Consider the following 12,570-nt stretch of genomic DNA (forward strand, 5'->3'; position numbering starts at 1 on the left):
CGTCGTCAAATATTCCATATGAAGGGCTTCAAATCATAAACATGCTTGACCTCATGGATAGGTGTCATACTGTCTTAAAGGATTTTTAGTTAGAGAAAGTCAGAACAGAAGAACTAATACCGGGAGAATTCTTTTCATTAGATTTCAGCAAAGATAAGGCAGATTTCATGGGTAAAATGACTCAGGCAAGAAAACCCTTGTGCTCAGAAACAGGCCCTGGCCATGCGGTGACGCCTTGGGGAGCGACTGCGGCACTTCTTGGACACCCATGCCGCCCCACTGTTTTCGTTTTCCCCACACACCAGTCGAAAGGCGCATACGTGCTCCACCTTCCCATGCCACAATGAGGGTTACCAGCACTTGCTTTCATATTAGAGGAATGGAATTTGTTACTACAAGTCACTTGATTGTCCTTGTGAATTCAGATTTAAACTCTACAATCAGGTAAATAATCTTGTTTTCCCTGTGTATCCCAAAATAGTAGAAGGGGCATGCTTTTACACAGTAATTAGGAACATTAATGAGATTTTATGCCATTTAGTCCCAGTAAGTGTATGTTAAAAACTAACTACCAAATCCAAAAGGAAAATACCCTGAAAAGCAGACTTAGCTCCTGGGAATCAAGCATTGAAATGAGTGCTCAACTAAGGAACTGAGGGAAATTTGTCCTGTTCTTTTCCTCTTTCCACCTGGCTGTGAAATCATCTAACCTTTGCATCCATGACACATAGATTCTATGATACTCCTATAGCCAAAAGTTCCAGAAGGACCTAGGGAGTAAATTGTTGTAGGAGAATATACTCAGATATCTTTAGCTGCCTAGTAATTGCACAGCTTCTTTTATGACAGGAATGAGAAATATGATGGGGGGAGGGACCCCAAGTGTTTTTTCAGAGTGGGCTTTCTTCCTTTCCTCTCATAGGAAATTAAAATGAAGATGGCCATTGTAACACACATTTAGGATGTAGATGTGATGCCTGCCAATCACTTGGATCCTTTTTCAAAAAACAACTCAAAAACCTAGACTTTTTTTAAGAAAAGAAAATAGGAGAATCGTTTATATTAAATGCTGCTAGCATCACTGAGGTTCGTTGGGACTAAACTAACAATTTACAAGTTTAGGTAGAACTCTTGCTTTTAAAAAAATCTAGATTATTATTTCTTATTTAATAATTTCCCTTCCACCCTCTCTCCACTCTCCATCCTCAGTTTCTATTCAGAAATTGTGTGGTACAAATAGAAACATCTTGAAGAAGGTATTATACCTCCTGCTCAAAGTATAAAGACCCACAGAAATAACCATTACCATAAAGTACAACTTAAGAGATAAAAACGTTGACTTATTCCTGTATTCAACACATGCTTAGCTTACCTATTTCTGCACTATCACTTACATCAAAATTAAATCTGAATGAGAGGCTGCCCATCTGCTGATTATAGTGACATCCTGGCCTAGGCAAAGATATCTTACAAGTCTGCAGATGGTTAAAAATGTTTAGAAAAGAGTATATAGACATGAATGCCTATAAAGATGCTGGCTAAAAGCCTTTGGGTTCATGTTAAACTAGACTTAGGTCTGTTGAGATCTAGTTTGAGATCTAAAAACTTTGGTTTTGTTAAGAATCGAAATAGTAGTCCTGTAAATCCCAATCCATTGTTAGGGTTAGGGTTGGGGTATTACGTTCTTCATCCACATGAAAATATAAATTGTTAATGGTATATATATTCTTGTCTGTCTGTTGATCCCAGAAAAAAACATGTTTACCCGATTTCAACACCAACGTTTTAGCATTGTAGGTGGATATTTTAGGGTTGAATTCTATGTGCTTTTATATGGGATAGATGGCACCCAAAACATTTGCATGTGGAAGTAACTAATGAAGCATTAAAAATTAGGAATCACAATGCTCTTTTCTCTTAAGCACCATAGTGATTAAAAAGCTTTCTTTGTGAATTTTGTTAACAGTGTAGGTCTTGAGTGGAACTCCCCATGGTCACAAAGCTTTGGAGTATTTCAAGAACATTGACAAAGCAGATTTGACCTTTTCTGAGTGTATCTGTCTGTAAAATGTATAAAGTTTTGAAATAGACCAGAATAAAGAGAACCATAGGAGTAGAAGGTCATATTTCTAGATTGTAATTTTTTTCCCTCTGTTTGGTTCCCAAATCAGTAGTAATTTGCACAGTCTTTTGGTAAACCCCCATAAGAACCAGACAGGTTTTTATGACCTGCATTGTATGCACATATATCTTGGTTATGTATATCAATCTATATGTGTGTGTATGTCTACTCATTTGTTGTCTAAAAGTGACCTTGTTTGCATGCTGTACTAAGGTAAGTGACTCAGACTACCATGTTAGATACATATCTTCTTTCTTCACATATCCAAAGGAAGTTAAAAGCAACAGCAAAAATGAAAATTATTCCAAAATAATGAAAACATAGTAACGTTATCACCTGTTTCTAAATACAACTGATTTTTTTCTTTTTTAGAGAATATTTTAAAGTGACTTTTGTTTTATCTTAGTATGCATTAAAAACTTATCTTTAAAAACGTATCTAATTTAATTAAATATTTTTGGTCACTTTTAAAGCGGCATAACCCATCAGAATGGTTTGCAAGTCTGTCCACATTTTGTGGGACATGGAATAGGATCTTACTTTCATGGACATCCAGAAATTTGGCATCATGGTAAGAAAGTTAAGTTGGAAGCTATTTATTAAATGGAATCAGATAAGGCAGTTTTACTCTGAAGCTCTTCCTCTAACTTTGAATCCACATTATCATCTGTGTGGAGGGGGAGATGGGGGTGTCTACTTAATTTCAACCAGCACATTACTGTTACTAGATTAGAGCCCAGCAATTTCAATCTCAAAATAAGGTTTGTTTTTTGTCTTCTCCTGAAGGGTGCATGGCTGGAAAGCACAAGGGATATTTGTCTAGAAAAAGTTACTGCAAACAAAACACCACTACATCAATGTCCCAGCAGCATGCACATATGACTGTTTTCTGTTTTTCTTTTTCTACCCCCTTTTCTAACTGCTGACTGTTATGGTTAAACTTCATTACATCCTACATAGCGTTGACAGCTGATGTATTTAACAGCATGTACTCTTTAGTGATTTCTAGATTATGCCCACCCTATGTTCCCCAGAATCTCCTATTTTTTCATTGCCTGGGTATGTGTCCTACAGAGAGAAGGCATGGGTGGGCCTGAAGGGGTGGGAGGATTTGGATTAAAGTAAGAGGCAGCTCTATGGAGCATTCTCAAGGCAAGTGCACATCTGGGCAGAGACGAAAGGAAAGTTGGTCCTGGGTGCCTTGACCTGTGTACTTGGGTGGGATCAGTCCCTGGAGAAACTACTGCCTGGATCCCACACCCTAGGGGATTCCTGGAAACCCAACAGGTCAGAACCCCCTTTGGTCCAAAAAGCCCCACCTGAGGCAGCTCAGAAGCGGTCCGGGTGAGAGAGTGCAGAAAGGGCCTGTTCAGCCCTGTGCCCGTCCCAGTGTCAATGCCTGGAGTTAAGTTATTATACCCGCCCTTTGCATTCTTCTCCAAGACTTTTTTCTCTTTGGAGTAGGGATGGGGGCAAGACCTAGGATCCAGGGAGAGCAGGAGACCTAGCAGCAGGTGGCCTGGGAACAGTGGGAGGGAGAGAGAGAGCTTGACAGGTGTGTAGAACACTCAGGCTACCCCATCAAGCCTTGGCAAACTCTTAAGCACACATAATGCAAAGACTGAGGCCTAGGAGCCCTGTGTTTAACCGCTGGTCGCTACCCAGGACTACAGAACCCTTCCTTCTACCCTAAAAGAAAAATGATAAACAAAACAACTAAGTTTTTTTTAAGTGGCCCCAATCACCCTAATTCTGTTTCTGTCTTTCTCCCTATTTCTTATTCTCACCGCCTCCCCCCTGCCCCATGTTTTTTGTTTTGCAGCAAATGACAATGATCTACCTATGGAGGAGGGCATGGCCTTCACTATAGGTAAATGCTGGAGCCCGGAGCTGTGGAGCTCCTGGTCAGTCGGAAGCGGCGGCGCTGACCTAGTCCGGGCAGTCCCATGAAGGACTGAGGAATAAAGCCAATCAGCATAATGAAATAATTTGGATGCACAGTAAATCTGATTAAATAATATCCTCAAGCCTCATTTTCCTGAATCAGATACTTACCGACACATTTAGGAGACGGCAGCCGTCCAACCCCTAATTCTGTTACAAGCATAATGTGGTGTTTGGGTTTTGGTTTTGGTTTGTTTTTTCATTAACACCCAGTAACTAGAGGTGATTATGTCCCTTGCTCCCTGTCAGCAAGTGGCATGTGCTCTCTGGTGGCCCATTCCTGGCTGATCCTGTGATTGGTGTCACCACAAAATTCCAATCACCTAGGGCCCTGAAGGCATCATATTTCTGACTGTGGGACTTAATGGAGAAGCAATTAGAGTGAAATAAGAAAATTGTTATTTGCTGATTAATGAACATTTTGAGCATGTTTTAAAAATTCAATTTAAAAAAAATTGGCTGGTACTCATAAGAGGGGCTGGCGTTTGGGTGGTTATTATCCACGGGGTCCTAATTAAGGCTTGATTAAAATGCCCTTCTTTCTCTAAAAAATTATGAACTAGGCAACTTCATACGTTTTGAATGCCGTAGCGTTTCCTGTTCCTACTGTTTAGTTTGTGGTATACTATGTAAGCAACATCAATTATCAGCCCTTGCAAGATGACAACATAGACCCGTGGGGGAAGCACTTGAGGGGAGGCGGGGAGAACCTTCTTATTCTCCTTTTTGATAATCTGCCGAAACAATGTTTGACAAGAATCAGATGAGGTCACTACAGTAAATATTTTTCCTCTTACAGAGCCAATCATCACCGAGGGATCCCCGGAGTTTAGAGTCCTGGAGGATGCGTGGACTGTGGTCTCCCTGGACAATCAAAGGTGTTTGTGCCTTGTTGCTTCTAGGTTGCACGGGTAGGGGAGATCGGTCCGACGGCGCGGGCGGCTAGTGCTCGCGGCCCCGCGGGCTTGAGCGCGTCCTGAGCGCTGCGGTGTGTGTTTCAGGTCGGCCCAGTTCGAACACACAGTTCTCATCACGTCGCGGGGCGCGGAGGTCCTCACCAAACTGCCCCACGAAGGCTGAAATCCAGCCGGCGGACTTTTAGAAGAAACGGGAACGGCAGGTCGCGCGTTAACCCACCTACCTAATAGCGTCTTGGAAAAACGCGGCGGGGATTAGGGGCGGGTGGGGACTCAGACTGGAAACTCTGCCGGGGCCGCGCGACTTCGGGAAGACGGATCCTGGCCCCGGGCTCGGCTTCCCAGCGCGAGAAGCGCATCTGGAGGGGAATGGGGACGCCCTCCTTTGGGAGATGAGGGATTCCAGGAGAAGCGAGGTTTTCTCTTTCTCTTGTCCTGACTCTGCCCGAGTAAAAAGCCACTGAAACCCGTTGTGTCTGCGTTCCTTGTGTCTGACAGTGGCAAGGAAGCGAAGGTTTGGGGTTGATTTTTGACCCTCTGAACTTTTTAAGCACGGACAAAAAGAAAATCCAAAACTTTTAGCTGGGAAATTTTTTCAAAATCTGTTTTTTCCCCTTGTGGATCCCACATTGGCCGGCCCTGAGGGCGCTCTCAGAGGCCAGCACCTGCCCTCACCCCTAACCCTTACGTTTCTTTCCCCTTCATCGCGGCTTTGCGATGAAAAGAGTAGCCCATGAACGAAGGCATTGATGACAAACATTTCCTTGGCTGTGGACCCTGGGCCTGGCCCTTCTGCAGGGTTTTATCAATCTAGAAACGCGACTTTCCCGTCCCCTGCGGCTCTTCCTCATCCGCCCGCATCCAGCCCTCTACCGCCATTCGAGAGGTTATATTTGAGACCCTCCTCCCCGACCCCCACCCACTCCCACACACACACACGCGTGCACGCACGCACGCTAGACCCTTCGTCGCACTAGGAATTTGAGCTTCGGCCCCACTCGCCCAGATGCGAACAGAGTCTAGCGGGCTAGTGGGGAGCTGTCTAGTCCCTAAATTGACCCCTCCCCAGACTGGCCGTCTTCAGACCCGCGCTTGTGCGCTGCTGGGGCCGTGAAGGTCAAATATTCTGGAGTCCCAGAGGACCCCAGCTAGAGGGGATACGAGCACTTTTGAGAGCAAGGGCCTTGTTAACCTGGACTGGAGCTGGTGGGTTTAACCTGGGTTCGGCGGGCCAGCAACTCCAAGCCGCTTCTAGAGCAAGTCTCTCAATGCCCATTCTTGCCCAAAGCACCCTCCCTTTCCTTGCCCTTGCTCTCCAGGACCTGTTCACACCTGGGCTCGAGGGTGGGGAGGGACTTGGCCTCTAGCTGTCCACGAAGGAAGCCATCCTCCTCTGGTTATGGTTTTAGGAAAAAGTTCAGTGAGGGTATTCAGGCGGTCAGTGTGATAACTCTTGTTTCTACTGAAGCGGGTTTTGCAGAGTTGCCATTCTCTGAATATAGCTAGGGCTCTAGGGACCCCAAGGAAGCCATTCTCTGAATATAGCTAGGGCTCTAGGGACTCCAAGGAAATGTGGGCATCTGTAGTTGCCACGACAGGTGGCATCAGTGGCCAGGATGCAGATCCAGCTTGTCTTTGTGACACTTAGAGTGGTGGGAAAAAAGATGGGAAACTGAGGACAATGAGCAGCCTTGGCAAAGTGAGTTCCTGCTTTTCCCTAAATTTGGTATTCTCTCCGTTGTTCCCCAGCCCCCCAGCTGTTTCTCTGCGTCCAGGGATGTAGATTTTTGAACAGAGGTTATTCCTATTCTAATGAGTCTGAGAGCTGGAAAAGATGAGAGAAGCACTGAGGATTTACAAGGTCTGTAGAAAAACTTCTGATGTGTTCAGGAGTTGGCCAAGCAGAGGCCCAGAGACTGAGGCTACTGCCCCGGAACAAATGGATTCCCTAGAGAGGAACAGGACCCAGCTGGCTTTGAGAAAGGTTTACCAGAGAGTGACTTCACTTCTCTCCTAGAGCAATCCGATTGCAACCATTAGCGCGGTATCTTATCAGCGGATCAGTTTACTCCAGTGTTCCCCAAGGATAGTTTTATTAGGATCACAGGATTTTACCAACCACCGGGATAACATGCTGCTTGTGCAGTAATTATTTCGAGGTGGAGGAATTTATGGGACAGGTTTATAATCCCATTTATTAAAGCGACTAACCTAGAGTTGTGTGTAGGGGTGTGTGTGTGTGTAACCAATACTGCTAATATCAGCAGCTCTCGAGGAAACAAACTTGAATTAGGGAGAACTCCGTTTAACGTGCTTTGAAACTAGATTAGGAGGTACATTTAAAAGTACCTCGTTCACGCCTCCCTGTCCCTCTGCCAACTGAACTGGCCCCAAACTTCACCCGCAGCCGCAGGATTCCAGCCAAATGTGGCTACGGCTAACACCACCAGGGCCGTCCGGTCCTGAAGTGACTCCAAGAGGTTCTCCTCGGAATCCGGGACATTCGGGACGAATGGGAGAGTTTTGTTTCCTCTCAGAGTTGGGACAGGCAAAGATCTAAGCAAATCGGCACTTCAGAACAGATGTTATCTTAGCGGTAGGGGGTGGAAGGGATCAACTGGAGCTCACAGAGTAGAGACAAGATCCCACAGTGAGAAACTAGCTAAGACCGGGCAGCTCGGCGCGCGCCCGAGAGCCACCGATCAGCGCCCCTGCCCAGACCTGCTTCTCTGGGCTAAGAAATAATTCCTCAGTATGGACACTCCTTTGCCCACACACAATTCACTTCTAAATTAAGCAAAGCTCTGAATCCTATTCCAGGGGGGCGCGTGCCGGACCCTTGTTCCCAGGAGCCAGCCAGGTTCCCTGCACCAAGAAAGTCTTCGGTCCTCCTCCACATGTGGAGGACCGAACACCCTGGAGAGTGTCGGACGTGTGGCCATCTTTTCTCCCCTCCCCCCACCCTCCAATTCTCTGGAATAAACTGGCCCTGGGCGGCCCGGCCGTCGGGTTTCCTCACGCCTTGCGCTGAGCTCCGGGAGTCACCAGTCCGCTTTCCCCGCTCCCGACCCCAACCCCGTGCCCACCGCGGCGATCACTTACGTGGGCAGGGCCTACAAGGCGCGTGCGAGAGAGCCGGGGCCGGAGCGGCATCCGAGCGGCTGTGCTGGGTGCACCGCATTGCACTCCACGCCCCAAAACAGGCGCTAGGAAGGAGCAATTAAAACCACAAGTACGCCACGGAAATCAGGACGAGCCGAGCGGCTCCGGGAGTTGTATGGTGGCGGAGTCATTAGCTGGTTGTTTCTACAAAGCCTCACCGTGTGGTTGGGTGATTAAGAAAAAAAAATTATATATATATGTATATATATATATATATAATGTTTTTTTTTTTTAACGTGGGCAAACCGGTTATTGGTTTGGAGGACTTGGGGGTTTTTTTCTTTTGTTTTTCTTTTTGCTCCAACCACACTGCCTGAAATAATTCTGCCCCCCATCATCGTGCCCTTAAACCAAAGGAGAGGAAATCCACAGGCAGCAGCTGCCGCTACAGAAGTTAAAAAAGAGAGGAACCCCCTCTACTAATATCTGTAACGACAGCACCGATGTAATTTGTTTTGAATGTTCATTTTTATTGGTGTTCCCTCTGCCAAAATGTGCTTGATTACAGAGGTTTGTCCTATGATCACTACACACTCCAGACAGGGGAAGGTGCGGCGGCGAAGGTTCAGCTCAGGCCAGATCAAATTCCGGGCTGTTTAACGCTGAAAGGCTGCATGTTGCTATTAGTGTTAAATATATGGCTAATTATGCGTATGAAAATTAAACATCAGTGTTATGCTAATGGGGCGCCTTCAGCTGCGGATCTGAGCACTTGAGACTACCATTTAATCAAATGAATCAGTAACTAATACATCTGCACGTGTGAACTTTCACAAGATCATTTCCCTGTTCCCGTCACACCGCTAAATTATGAAAGAAATAATTATCAACACTTTCTAATTACCTAACAAAGTAATTTGGGATTCACCGTGGAGCTGGCGGGATGGGGAACCGGCATCGCCTAGCAGCCAGCGTGGTGTCAGCCACGCGCGCAGGGGGTGGCGGGGGGGGGTACTTTGATGAGCTTTTCTGTACCTAGCAATCCAGAAGACCTAAAGCACCCTGGCTGCTCTTGCCTCCACCAACCCTGCTCCCCTGGCCCGGTGGCGCCAGCTTTGGCCACTGGAGGTGAGGAAGATCCTGGGCGGCGATGAGAGACGTATCTGCACACAGATATACGCGCCTACCCCAGGCCTGGTTTTGCTGCGGTTTGCGGTGTTCCCCAGGGACTCCTGAACCCCGGGTACTCTCGCCAGACCCCAGGATGCCGGAAAATGACCACCTGGTGTCTGCGGCTGAGCAGAACGCAGCCCGCCGGTCCCTCGGCTCCACGCTGCGCCGCGCCCTCGGGGCGAGTGAGCCCGGGGCGCACCAAGAAGAGGGAGTGGAGAGGGGAGGGGGAGGCGGAGGAAGATTGGGAGGGAAAGAGGGTGTGCGTAAGGGGAGGGGGCGGTGCGGCCGCCTTTCCTGGGAGGAGAAGCGCGGGTTCCTGGTTCTCCACGCGCACTGCTTTAATCAGACCCGTGCAGCCTCGAGCTGGAGTGGCCAGCTGGGCCTGGAGCAATGCGAGCGGGCCCCAGGGAGCGGCGGCGGCGCGGCGGCCGAGTGAGTGAGTTCGCCCGGAGGGCCCCAAACTCAGACCCCAGGGATGTGGCGGAGCGGACCCGGGCCAGGGAGGCGAGGCCAGGAGGGTGCTGCGCTAGGCACAATAAGCTCGAGAGGATCGCCGTTTTCCGCCTCGGATGCCACCCAGTGCGTAACTCCGCTTTCTGAGGCCGCAGCCAGGCTCCAGAGCCGCCCTATCTCAGAGCCGGACTGAGTGGCAGTGACGGGAAGCGGTCCCGGGTCCCCGGCGTCGGGGGAGGGCGTAGGGCGGGGAGGGTATTGCGAGGGCAGCGGCGTGGAACCGCTGGTTGGTTTCTGGGGAGGAAAGCGCGTGAGGGAGGCGGTAGACTGCAGATCCGCGGGCAGCAAAGGTCCCGGCGCGGACGGCGCAGCCCATTGTGCATCTCGTACGGCGCGCTCTGTTGCAGAGGAGCCCGGGCCGGGAAGTGTGGACGCGTCTCTCCCGAGGCCGGGCACCCTTGCCGGCTCTAGTCCAGCGGAGCCCGAGCGCCTCGGACCAATCCCCGGTGATTATGCAAGACAGCGGACCAATCAGCTCCGCCAGCTCATGAATATTTATGACCTTGGCTGAGTCAAAGCTTTGAACCGAGTTTGGGGAGCTCGGCAGCATCATGCTTAGACTTTTCAAAGAGACAAACTCCATTTTCTTATGAATGGAAAGTGAAAACCCCTGTTCCGCTTAAATTGGGTTCCTTCCTGTCGTGAGAAACATAGAGACCCCCTAAAGGGAAGCAGAGGAGAGAAAGTCCCACACCCAGACCCCGCGAGAAGAGATGACCATGACCACCATGCCAGAAAGTCTCAACAGCCCCGTGTCGGGCAAGGCGGTGTTTATGGAGTTTGGGCCACCCAACCAGCAAATGTCTCCTTCTCCCATGTCTCACGGGCACTACTCCATGCACTGTTTACACTCGGCGGGCCATTCGCAGCCCGACGGCGCCTACAGCTCGGCCTCGTCCTTCTCGCGACCGCTGGGCTACCCCTACGTCAACTCGGTCAGCAGCCATGCGTCCAGCCCCTACATCAGTTCGGTGCAGTCCTACCCGGGCAGCGCCAGCCTCGCCCAGAGCCGCCTGGAGGACCCAGGTACGTGCGCTTTCCAGGGAGGAGAGGGGGAGAGAGAGAGAGAGAAAGGGGGGGAGGGAAGGTAGGGGAGAGGGAGACAGGGAAGAGGAGAGGAAAGAGAAGTGGGGTGGGGGTGGGTAGGGCTCAAGAGAAATTGAAGTTTCGGGTATAAATCTGTGGATCCTTGTCAGAGCAAATAATTAAAAAAAAAAAAAATCCACCCAATTCGCAGCTATCCAGAAAGGATAAATCCAAGAGCGTCTCCTGGCACTGGTTGGGCCTCTGGGCTGCTCGGTGAGCCGAGCACACAATGCCCCGCTGGAAAACAGAACCCCACATGTGCACGTATTAGTCTTGGTAATTATTTATTGCGTAGCACTATAAACAATGTATGCAATTAAGGGTAATTAAACCTCAACTACCGCCTACAAAAATAGCAAACTTTCCCTGCAAACGCAGGAGCTACGCTCCTGGGAACGGCCCCGTCCCGCCTGCAGCGGCCCGGGACGCGCCCTCGGACTTTGGGGGACCCTTCCTTGGCTTTCAGTTTCTTGAGCGTTCTCTCCCGGCCCTGTCTCCACCACCCCTCGGTAGCCTCTCTCTGTCTCAACTCTCCTCACTAAAGGTGGCCCCCAGCGTTAACAACGGCTCCCGCTTCTGCTGTCCCTCCAGGGGCGGACTCGGAGAAGAGCACGGTGGTGGAAGGCGGTGAAGTGCGTTTCAATGGCAAGGGGAAAAAGATCCGCAAACCCAGGACGATTTATTCCAGTTTGCAGTTGCAGGCTTTGAACCGGAGGTTCCAGCAAACTCAATACCTAGCACTGCCGGAGAGGGCGGAGCTCGCGGCCTCCTTGGGACTCACGCAGACGCAGGTACCTCGCTGCTGCCACTCCGTCAAGCAGGCTTCCCGCGGCCCGCCTGCGCCCTGAGCTTCATTTCCTGCTCACTGGGCTTCAGGGTCGGGTGTCACTGTGTGTGTGTGTGTGTGTGTGTGTGTGTGTGTGTGTGTGTGTGTGTGTGTGTGCATTCTTGGCTCCCAGAGTCTTTTTCCTCCCTCATTCTCTCCGCTCTAGCTCTGTCGCTGCTTTTTGTACCCCGAGCTGCCTGCCACCCAGTTCTCCGTCCCTGGACAATCTGATCAGGGCGCAGGAAGGATTTCCCCAGACGTTTTGTTTGGGGACTCTGAGGTCACACGTGCCCGAACAACTGGAACAATAGACGTCGCACTTAATCCCTTCTTTGCCTTTAAAGTGTGTGGCTAATCACTGGGGCCTGGGCCCGCTCCTCTGTCTCCCTCCTCCTTTTCACCGGGTTGAGGCTGGGTCCTTTCGTCCGCCCTCTCACCTCCTAAGCCCAGACCCTGGAGGAGAAAAGGAAGCTTCTTTCCCAGGTTGCTCTAAGACACCGGGGATCCCATAGGCGTTCTGACCGCGTTTGGCGCAGGTTTCCGACGTCCGGCCCGGGATTTGGAGTAGAGCTGGGGAAAGCAAACCGACCCTTGAGAAAGATGGTTTGAGTCCAAAGAAAAGTTCAATGGAAGTTTGAGGCCTCCTCAGTCCCTAACTCACTCAAGGGCAGAGAGGACGGCGCAGAGAAGGCAGGTCGCACTGCAAATAAATTTCCTCCACTCCTTCCTAAGCTTTTGATTCTTTTATTGATGTTGATATCGGAATTGCTGGCTCGGTGTTGGGCAGACAACTGCGTCTTCTGCAGGTGGTAGCCAGGGTCAGAAGGGCCCTGGCAGGCTAAGGCCTGGGTCTCCGCATGCCACTCTCCACCATGCCCCCCCCCCCC

The 12,570-nt window shown here is 49.6% G+C and overlaps 3 protein-coding genes across 6 annotated transcripts in view; 2 read left to right on the forward strand and 1 right to left on the reverse strand.

The window, feature by feature from the left end:
- METAP1D (methionyl aminopeptidase type 1D (mitochondrial)) overlaps positions 1 to 5,452 on the forward strand; it is a 75,296-nt gene extending 69,844 nt beyond the window's left edge. Inside the window, exons 7-10 of the mRNA XM_008576586.1 lie at positions 2,596 to 2,693; positions 3,945 to 3,992; positions 4,866 to 4,944; positions 5,068 to 5,452. Of these exons, the coding sequence (XP_008574808.1) occupies positions 2,596 to 2,693; positions 3,945 to 3,992; positions 4,866 to 4,944; positions 5,068 to 5,146 (304 nt within the window). The 3' untranslated portion in view covers positions 5,147 to 5,452. The remainder of the gene's footprint in view (positions 1 to 2,595; positions 2,694 to 3,944; positions 3,993 to 4,865; positions 4,945 to 5,067) is intronic.
- Positions 1 to 12,570, reverse strand: part of SLC25A12 (solute carrier family 25 (aspartate/glutamate carrier), member 12) — a 259,334-nt gene that overhangs the window by 240,008 nt on the left and 6,756 nt on the right. The gene's annotated exons all lie outside the window — the stretch shown is intronic.
- DLX1 (distal-less homeobox 1) overlaps positions 9,646 to 12,570 on the forward strand; it is a 4,773-nt gene continuing 1,848 nt past the window's right edge. The window contains exons 1-3 of one of the 4 annotated variants that reach the window (XM_008576583.1): positions 9,646 to 9,690; positions 10,119 to 10,797; positions 11,449 to 11,648. In XM_008576583.1, coding sequence (XP_008574805.1) covers positions 10,485 to 10,797; positions 11,449 to 11,648 — 513 coding nt within the window. In that variant the 5' untranslated portion in view covers positions 9,646 to 9,690; positions 10,119 to 10,484. Of the gene's footprint in view, positions 9,691 to 9,936; positions 10,798 to 11,448; positions 11,649 to 11,849; positions 12,401 to 12,570 lie in introns of those variants that run through there. The other 3 variants (XM_008576584.1, XM_008576582.1, XM_008576585.1) reach the window with 3 other exon arrangements.

The sequence above is a fragment of the Galeopterus variegatus genome, unplaced genomic scaffold (genome assembly GCF_000696425.1).
Source record: "Galeopterus variegatus unplaced genomic scaffold, G_variegatus-3.0.2 Scaffold1370, whole genome shotgun sequence".
Classification (NCBI taxonomy): Eukaryota; Metazoa; Chordata; class Mammalia; order Dermoptera; family Cynocephalidae; genus Galeopterus; species Galeopterus variegatus.